This window comes from Aplysia californica, unplaced genomic scaffold, assembly GCF_000002075.1.
Source record: "Aplysia californica isolate F4 #8 unplaced genomic scaffold, AplCal3.0 scaffold00557, whole genome shotgun sequence".
Lineage (NCBI taxonomy): Eukaryota > Metazoa > Mollusca > Gastropoda > Aplysiida > Aplysiidae > Aplysia > Aplysia californica.
The window spans coordinates 168,537-178,497 of record NW_004797827.1 but is presented as its reverse complement, the minus strand read 5'-3'; the positions used below and the strand labels follow the sequence as shown (position 1 = coordinate 178,497).

The 9,961-nt window shown below is 36.7% G+C and overlaps 1 protein-coding gene across 1 annotated transcript in view; it reads right to left on the bottom strand.

Moving 5' to 3' along the window:
* LOC101855048 overlaps positions 1 to 9,961 on the bottom strand; it is a gene marked incomplete at its 5' end in the record, with an annotated part of 126,015 nt that overhangs the window by 50,890 nt on the left and 65,164 nt on the right. The window contains 6 exon segments of the mRNA XM_013087202.2: positions 1,085 to 1,276; positions 2,694 to 2,795; positions 4,475 to 4,624; positions 5,197 to 5,471; positions 6,821 to 7,063; positions 9,325 to 9,496. Of these exon segments, the coding sequence (XP_012942656.1) occupies positions 1,085 to 1,276; positions 2,694 to 2,795; positions 4,475 to 4,624; positions 5,197 to 5,471; positions 6,821 to 7,063; positions 9,325 to 9,496 (1,134 nt within the window).

Here is a 9,961-nt window from a genome sequence, read left to right as displayed (position 1 = left end):
CATTTCTCTCTCTCTCTCTCTCTCTCTCTCTCTCTGTCTGTCTACAAATCTCTCCTACGCCCTTCTCTTTCTTTCTTTCTCTTCCTCTCTTTCTCTCCATAAGCCTGTCTACCCCTTCTCTCTCAGTGTCTGTCCTTCAATTGCAAAGATTGCGACTTTTATTCAAGACGAATAATTTGTTTTCATTGAAAGCAAGAGAAATTAACAAACTTTAAAATCATACTTATAATTTCACATGGCCAAAAGTTGATGAGCACCCGACTCTTTTGTGTCACGACACGTCAGTATAGAGTCGTTTGAGTAAAACGAAACAGTACACCAATACAGTAATGGCTATTTAACACTTTCCTCCCACGCAGCGTGCAGAGAGCACAACACTTATCCCCAGGGACCAGGATACAGATGTGGTACACGCTACATCACACCGTCGCCGATCGGCGTCCCGGGGGGAAAAGGTATGGCTTCTTACCGTCGCTAATCGGCGTCCCGTGGGGGCGTAGTATTAATGCAGGGAAAAGGCAAGACAGACCGATAGAAACAACAGACGGATATTAAAGAGGTTTAAATGACCTTGTAGGAGTTTTATGCGCCAATTGACACTATTTACATAATTAGGAGGGCTGTTTCGACTCTGCCCTTCAGGGCCAAATTCAGGTTGAGAGGGACACAAAGTCCCAGGAGAAGGAAAGAGGTGTTCAATAAAAATTCCTCTCACGTTGGAATCAGGGAAGTGCTTTTCCCCAAGGACAGAACTTTGGATCACCAACTTGGGCCTCTGAAAGGATTTGAACCCACGATCTTATAGTTGCGAGTCCAAGACCCTTACCACTAGGACATCGATGCCACAGTCATCAGTGACCCTAAATGAGCCTAGAAAAAGAAGCAAGTTCGGAATAGAGGCCTCAATTACACTTTTACCAACTTAATTGCAACTCCCGCACACACATACCTCTGCAAACAATCCTGCATGGGTACGCGCCGATGGCTCTGAGAATGAGCCCTGGCTTTGAAAGTGTAGTAAGTTATGAATAGAGATCTCAACTACTTTTTCACCTACTTAATTGCAACTCACACACACACATACCTCCGCAAACAATCCTGGGTGGGTACTCCATGTCTTTATTCAAGTTGTAGCTTTGCAGCGCGCCACATCTAACATAAGCCGGTGTGGGAACACTGGGCTGTTGGCCCGTGGGACATTTGACTTTCTTGCCATCCTCAAAGTCTGAACAGTCTTCTACATTCTCCGTGGGTTCAGTGTCCTTGCACTCTTGTGCTGCGAAACACAAAATAGTTACAGTTATATGCCTCACTTATTTCTATGACGTCTTTTATAATGTCAATAATTTCATTAAATAAAAAATAATGTACATTTCTGGACACAAAAAAACAGAATGACTGCTCAGTATTAAATTCTGCCATTCTTCACTTTTCAAAATGGCATAATAATGAGAATAATAATAATATAATATACGGTAGCATTTGTACGGCGCATTTCCCCTATCTACAGCAAGTCTATGCACTCTACACACTATATTATTACGCTAACAGACTATAGAACACTCCGCAACATTCTCAGCTTCCCAGGAAGCATATAGCACAAGCAGCTAATTAAGTGCTTAAATACTAACATTAAACTGACAAGACCTTTTACTGTCCATGGCTGGGTACCTATTTCTACCTGGGTGAAAGGAGTAAAATTCGTGCATACAGCTTGAGTCTTATACAAAGAATTTGATTAAACATACGGACACCATCTGGTAAAGTTACTATTCAGTGCCCACTGCAGAAATTTTCATCAAAGTCATTACTAACAAGATGTGATTTAAAATAGAGCAGCTCGATTTTTCTTGAGCGGAGGGCAACAGCTATCATTTTGTCACAGTCCAATCTGATGTTCCAAAATAAGACATGTCCGTAATTCCATGAAGCACGCAAAAGTTTATTTGATATAGTAAGCTCTGGTCAGCCCCATTTCCCGACCCGATCCCATTTGACCATGCAGGTCGGGTCCATTTGATCATCGGGCATCCCTTCTTGAAAAGAAAGTAGCAAAGAAATATCCAAAACAGATCCTCTTTTGGCAATCAGTGTTTCAACAACCTGTTGGATTCTCCTTTTACAAAAGTAAGTCCGACGGTTAGGGTCCCTTTACACATACAGTTCATTCATCGACAAACTGACAGTTTAACCAACAGGCACTAGATTTGGGTCATCGTTGAACTGAAGTTTGTCGACGAGAGAAGTTCCATTTAGATGTACAGTTGTTTTTTTTTATCCTTAAAGTGTTAGTCTTTAACAAAAGACACCAAAAAAATTAACATAGTAATCCGGCACTAAATTGCATTCCCCGCATGACTTTAACTAATTCCGGGTCGCTAATCATGAAAATCTTATTATTTTTTAAAATTTGACCAATATTTAGGAAACCTTTGGAACTCATTTTCAACTCTGCCAGGGGCAATATCAAAGAAGCCGCTCCCTCGTCATCATGCCTTCAGTTCGTCGGCCGGAAAAATCTAGCTTCGCCAAAATTCTGGTGGCTGGACTGAGAACCCTTCGATATCGAGAGGGTTGCTCGTTTCCACGCTCAGTTTTACAGGGAAGTTGACAGGATGCCCGCCATTCTTTCCATATCCAACAGTTTGTCGATCAATGAACTGTACATGTGAATGGGGCTTTAAATAACTCACATGTGATGTAAGCTCTTGTCATGCACACTCCAACATTTCCATCTGAGTCTTTGGCCGAAACAGCGATGTCGTAGGCTCCGAATGTGAAGGCCTGACCCTTATCTGAGGGGAAAAGTAATAGGAAATAGTAAGTATTTTAAACTCTAACAGTAAATAGTATGTATACATTTTTTACTCTCATAGTATATGGTATATTTTTAACTCTAATAATAATAGTATATATTTTTAACTCAAACAGTAAATAGCCTATATATTTTAAACTCTAATAGTAATACATTTTTAAACTCTATATAGCATATAGTAGCCTACACATCTTTAACTCTTTATCTCTTGCAAGCCGCTCCCAGCAGCTTGTGGTATAACCGCTGTGACGGTGGTCCACTGACAGTGGCCAAAAAAACATACAGGTCTCTCTAGCAACGAGTTTTAATTATAATATGAGGCGTGCTGACAAATGAGATACTTCTCGCAATTGCTTGCTTTTAAGCACAAGGGGACTATCCCGAAAAATGCTGTTTTGAGAAAATCGAAGGTAAAGCTTTTTGCCTCTTGTTCAGTTTTTTTTTAAAGACAAAGAGAGTTTTCTCTATAACCAAACAAATATCCACATCAGTGAAACCAAAATTCTCCTACAGGTATAGCAAGGCCCACTTTTGGTGAAGGTCAAGATTTCTGGAAACCCCTGAAATCTGGGTTAGCCCGCTTGTCCTTAAAAGCGACCAATTCACAAATTGAGATATTGGCCAAAAATCTACACTGCACAAGGGTCAAATTTGCAGATTTTCTATTGACGCCGCCATAATCTTCAACTATAACATGCCTTTTTAATTTAATACTCACACACTGTAAAAACTTCAAGTATAAGCTTGATGTATTTATTTCCATTATAAGGCTTGAACTTGAAAAGTAACTCATTTTGTCAGTACACTTCATATAAGAAAATCTGTCAAATCAAATTAATTCATTTTTATTTAATTACCAATTTAGTGACAAGTATGTCACTTTAAGGTTTCATACCTAAAAAAAATAGCTCCAGTTTAACTGGAAACCCCCTTCTAGAGATAAAGGTTAAAAAGTATTAGCACACGAGGTGACTAAAAGTGCATGTATAGGTCTGGTCTCCCGAAAAGTACCAGTTGGTGGAGGGCAAACTACCCTGCCCTGCATGTGTACATGCATTTGTACGTGCATTTATGCGTGTGTGAATGCGAGTGAGTTGTATATGTGGGTGTATGTGTGAATAAGGGAGTATAAGAGTAGCCTATGTGTATGAGCTTTTTTCAGCTATAGTCTCGTACTTTTATTGGCGCTATAAAGATGCACTTCATTATTATTAAATTATTATTTTTATTACTAGCATCATTATCATTATGATTATGATTATATTTATTTATTATTATTATTATTATTATTATTATTATTATTATTATTATTATTATTATTAGTATTAGTATTATTATTATTAGTATCATTATTAGTATTATTATTATTATCATTTATTATTGTTACTGTTATTATTATTATTACAACTATTTTATTATTATTATTATTATTATTATTATCGTTATATTATTATTTTTATTACTAGATCTAGTATCTTTATTATTATTATTATTATTATTATTATTATTATTATTATTATTATTTATTATTATTATTGTTATTATTAGTATCATTATTATTATTATCATTATTATTTATTACTATTACTATTACTATTATTATCATTATGATTATTAATATCATCATTATTATTATATTATTATTATTATATTACTTACTTCCTGAGCCTTGTATTTCCGTGGCCCCATCCTGGAAGGTAAGCTTGAGCAGGTCATTCTCTGGCACTTGATGAGCTTCTCGCGCCGGCTTGAAGAGCAGCTCTTCCCCACATTTTTCTGGCATTGTCAGTCTGGGTTTCTCTTTCTTGCCTAAAATATTCATAAAATAACGAGATGAGATTTTTTTTTTTTTCCGGTGTGTTTTACTTGTTCCCTTATAGTTGTGAGTCCAAAGAGCCTAACAACTAGGCCAGCTACGCCACAATAGTCACGCAGCAACTAGCTAGAAGATGTGCTGACTTGTATAAGACTAATATAATAAGAGTTATGTCAGGCAATAGCCCGAGTGGAGATATCAATGTCTATGGTTGAGCAGTTGGACTTTACTCTATCGAATGAAGATGACATGAGTTTGGTTCCCAATTGTGGAAGCTGCTTTCTTCTAGGAAGTATCTTTATATGTCTACAGGGATGTCACAACAAACCCAATAAGTTGTGTTGAAAGGAGTGTAAAACTTTCTCAGATATATCACATTACAATTAACTGAAGACAAAACTAAACTTGGAAAAAGAATTAAAAATGTAACGAAAACAAATGGTAAAATATTTTTTTTTAAAGGAAGAATTAGAAATATAACGAAAATGAGTAGTAAAATAAAATTTTTAAAAAGAATTAGAAATGTAAAGAAAACGAATAGAAAAATAACCAAAAAAAGCCTTACCAAATACATCTGGGCAAAGATCACTCGATGCAATAGTGGCAGGGAAGCTGCATGCAGTTGTATTATATATAGTTATTGTTGGCTGTTTGGGTTGCACGTAGACCAGTGGGTGGTATTCGTACGGGGTCCAGCCAAGCAGCAAATCATCCGGTTTGGGGATTTTGGAACTATCGCCATAGATTTTAAGAGCCTCCGAGTTGTCAAGCGCTGTATTCCACACTGACACTTGCGATATGTAGCCACTGAACTTGTTCCCGAGGTACACAAAGACATGCCTGTATAGCAAGGTGGAGGTATCGTTTTACTTTAACTAGAGTCTGATGCTCCGGTATTGCATAGCACTTTTCTTGTTTATTTTTATCCATTTTACACAAACTTCAATTTTACAGTTATCACAAGTAATCATTTTAAAAAAGACATTTCATGGTTTTTATTTTAAAAATATATTAAGCTGGGCCTAATTGCATAATAATATTCTGTGTGTTTTTCATCATCTGGGGCAAGGGAAGGATGCCCATCTGTATTTATCTATAATTTTTGTTTTTTGTAATAAGGTTTCGGATATTAAAAAAAGATGGTTTGTGACCATTTTAGAGACCATATTTTTGTTCTGCAGCCAAAAGTTCTGTGGTTCAACCCCCAAAAGTCATGCATCTACACACCTACACACAGAAGTAAAGGGTGAAAAAATGATTAATTGAAAATGTGTTTTTAAATGGAAATAAAGGTGTTGGGCGAAAAAAAAAGATTTTAAAAATGTATTAAAATTCCCCTATAAGGAGAAAAATGACAGTTTCTTAGATTTTTATTATTCTGACCAAAGTCTGATTCCCCCATAACACCACATATATATATATATATATATATATATATATATATATATATATATATATATATATATATATATATATATATATATATCTCAGTTGTACTTACAAAACTTTGATATAAGTTTTCAGTAGATATAACAAACAATAATTATAAACATCCGATGCTTTTCAGCTACATAGGCTACTACAGAATAAACCAACACTATCTAGTTTAAACATTCTTTTTGATAACAATATTTGCTCAATGTTAATTTATGTCACATTCATGTACAATGAGTTTGTTTGTGAGCACAAGCATATTTTATGTAGATGTGTGTGGAAGAGAGGAGGAGTGAAAGAGTATGATTCTGTGTATGCCTGTGCGTGTGTGTGGGGGCAGGGGGGGGGAGGGGGGGGGGGAGTGAAATACCAAACCAATGCCGTGCCAGCATCTGGACAATAAAGATTTATCTTAACTTACCTTACCTTATCTTATCTAACTACTCTATTGAATCATTTTGTATGAAGATGCCATGGATATAAATAAAGACTCACCTTATTTTATCTTACCTTATTTTATCTTACTTAAAACTCTACGGAATCATTTTGTTGGAAGATGCCATGGATATAAATAAAGACTCACCTTATTTTATCTTACCTTATTTTATCTTACTTAAAACTCTACGGAATCATTTTGTTGGAAGATGCCATGGATGTAAATAAAGACTCACCTTATCTTATCTTATCTTACTTTAAACTCTATGGAATCATTTTGTTTGAAGACGACACGGATGATAATATAAATAAAGACTCACCCACTTTCTGGCGGAGAAATTCGGACAACATGCGGCCCAACTTTGGAGAAGTCAAAAGTCAGCTCCACTTGTTCATCTTGCCTCCATGAAATCACTACCATATGCCATTTTCTCTCGTCTGTAGTTTTACCAGCTGTTATGTTAACACGTCTGGAGTTTGGATCAGAACTTTTCCCCAACCTCAGCTCATCATTGGTGAGCAAAAGGAATGCCTCTGACTCTATATCATTGGCATCTTCGGACCTGGATAGATGGATGGATGGATGGATGGATGGGTGGATGGGTGGATGGATGGATGGATGGACAGATAGATAAACAGATAGATAGATATATAGATAAACAGACAGACAGACGGATAGACTGACGGACGGACAGACAGACAGACAGACAGACAGATAAACGGACAGACAGACAGACAGACAGACAGACAGACAGACAGACAGACAGACAGACAGATAGATAGATAGATAGAAGATAGATCACCAGCAGTAAGAAAGTGAGCAGGAGATGCTCTAACCTGTCAAGAAATTCTACTGATTACGGCTGATGACAACAAATTAATGCAAAGTAAAAAAAAGTAGAGCTACCTGTACCTATGACTCCACACCCATAAAATGGTGAGATCAAACTAACACAGCCTTTCGTTTCATTTTTCTTTGGTTTGGCATAATCAAAGAAGTCACACCAACCAATGGGCAGTGTTAAGACACTATACGTGTCACAAACTAGATGAAAAAATATGCTATACACATACACACACAGCCTAGGACCTATATTGCAGATACTCCAAATATTTGGAATATTACTTATTGCACTGATATGTCTATAGGGCGTGCAAAAGCATATTCTGTCTACAACATATTTATTTTATATATATGCGCATGCATGCATTGATATGTGGAGTCGGTGGCCTAGTGGTTAGGCTTTTGGACTTGCAACCGTAAGGTCGCGGGTTTGAAACCCGTCAGGGGCCCGACGTTGTGTCCTTGGGAAAGGCACTTAGCACAAATTTTCCTCACTTCACCCAGGTGGAAAAGAGTACCCGGCTATAGACAGTGAGAGATCTTGTCAGTTTGATAGTGTTTGAGCGCGCGAAATCTGCAGCTTGCACTGTATGCTTCCGCGGAAGCTGAGAATGTTTCTGAGTGTTCTCAGAGGGTCTGCAGGGGTAATAATAGTTGTAAAGCGCCTAGAGCATGCCCTTGAGCATTGATATGCGCTATATAAATGCAATTATTATTATTATTATTATGTGCACAGTGTATTACATGTGTGGTTTAAAAAACAACAAGCCAGCCCCACCCCCCCCCCCCCGAAAAAAAAGAACAACAAAAAAACAAAAAAACCCAACCCTACACTGCCAGTTACATTGTGGTGTAGCAACAAGGCTCTTTGCTGTCACAAGTCAAAGCAGAGACGTGAAAAGTTTCATTTTGGATAAGGAACTTGCTTTTTTTTTTAAAATCGAGTACCGGTGTCAATCTGGTGGGATGCTGTGTCCCACTTAGTCTGGGTTGATCCTTCCTGGCGAGGTTCAAAGTGGCTTGCGTCCTAAAAGATCTGAATTTTGTCAAGCTGGGCGTAAAAACAGGTACAGTTCTGCCGTAAGTTGACAAAATAACGTTGTTGTTTTTTTAGAGCAGCTTCGAGAAAAAGAGTTTTTTTTCCGTTAGCATAATCATTTTAAAATAGAGTCATTCCGAAATTTGAATTCTAATTCATAAAAAAACTAGTCACAGTTTCAATTTGATTTTTTCACAATAGTAGGGTTAGTGATCAGGCTTTTGATTTAGCAAATTAAAAATTTTGGCACAAAAATGAAAAAAGGCGTTTGTCAGCTTGCGGCAGAGTTATTTTTCCAGTTACTCGCTTTCCTAAGCACTTTCGATATGCACATCACATTAAGAGCATAATAGTATACCATGAATAAAAAGAACTGACAATAGTGATGGCATTTAATATCACATAATTTTGATTAAATTTAAAATTTCGTCTCCGACTCGTAAAAAAGAGAACATGCATATTTAAAAAAATACTTTTATATTGCATTCCAACTCCTGATTCTTACTGAGAACCCAAAGACTGAGCTCAGCAATGGTTTTAAAGCAAAAAACTTCAGACGCCAATTTCTTCCAATTACACAATTAGAGAAAAAAACACCATCAACTTCCAACTGTCTACTGATCAGAATATGAGAGACATGAGGAAAAGCTTTTGACACCCACCCAATCTGTCCCCTTCTTTTATGCAAAAGCATTTCTGAAATTATGCAAAAAAAAGTCCCAAAATGTGAAATTATGTGATTCTGTTAATCTTTACAAAGAATGATCAAGGAAAATAATCACAAATTATGCAAAAAAATGATCAAATTTTGCTAAATTATGCAGGGTGCATAAAACCATGGGGACAGCACAATGAGGCAGAACTCATGAGAAAGAACTTAGAAACCAAACTTACAAAAGAATGCGGCATGTGGTTTGATTCCTCCGCACATATCAACTAACCTCGCAAGAGCCAATATTCCTGGATCTGCAGACTCTGGTTCCAAATTCACAACAAAAATGGCAACGGTGAGAGAATTATTACTGCTTAAATCAAAGCCTCGCTGTGACCTCAGCCAGGTATCTTTCATGGAGAAGTCTCTTGTGAATGCAAGGTCAAAATTTCTGTCAGTTTCTGTGTAAAATAAAGAACACCATGACCATTGATAAGCATAAGAAAACAGAACGGTCAAATTCAAAACTTCAAAACTTCAAAACATGGAAGATCACCCACTGGTCATTGTGAACAACACCCTTTTTAAATGCACATACCCCCACCCGCAAAAGGGCATTAAATCAAATATTTATCCAAAACCAAAATCTAACATTTGCACATGCATGTATACGTGTATACATAATATATATACATTTTTTTACTTGCTACATTGTTTCAAAATTAAACTTTCTCCTATACAAATTATCATAATGGAAAACCCAGGTACGTCCACTGCTATGCAAGGTAAAAGAAATGCCATACTGATGATGAGATAGAGACTTTCAAACTTTGAATTATTATTTTCTACAATTGTTTAAATTGTAACTTGTCTGATTTTTCCACAGGAGTTTGTGTGTGTGTGTGTGTGTGTGTGTGTGTGTGTGT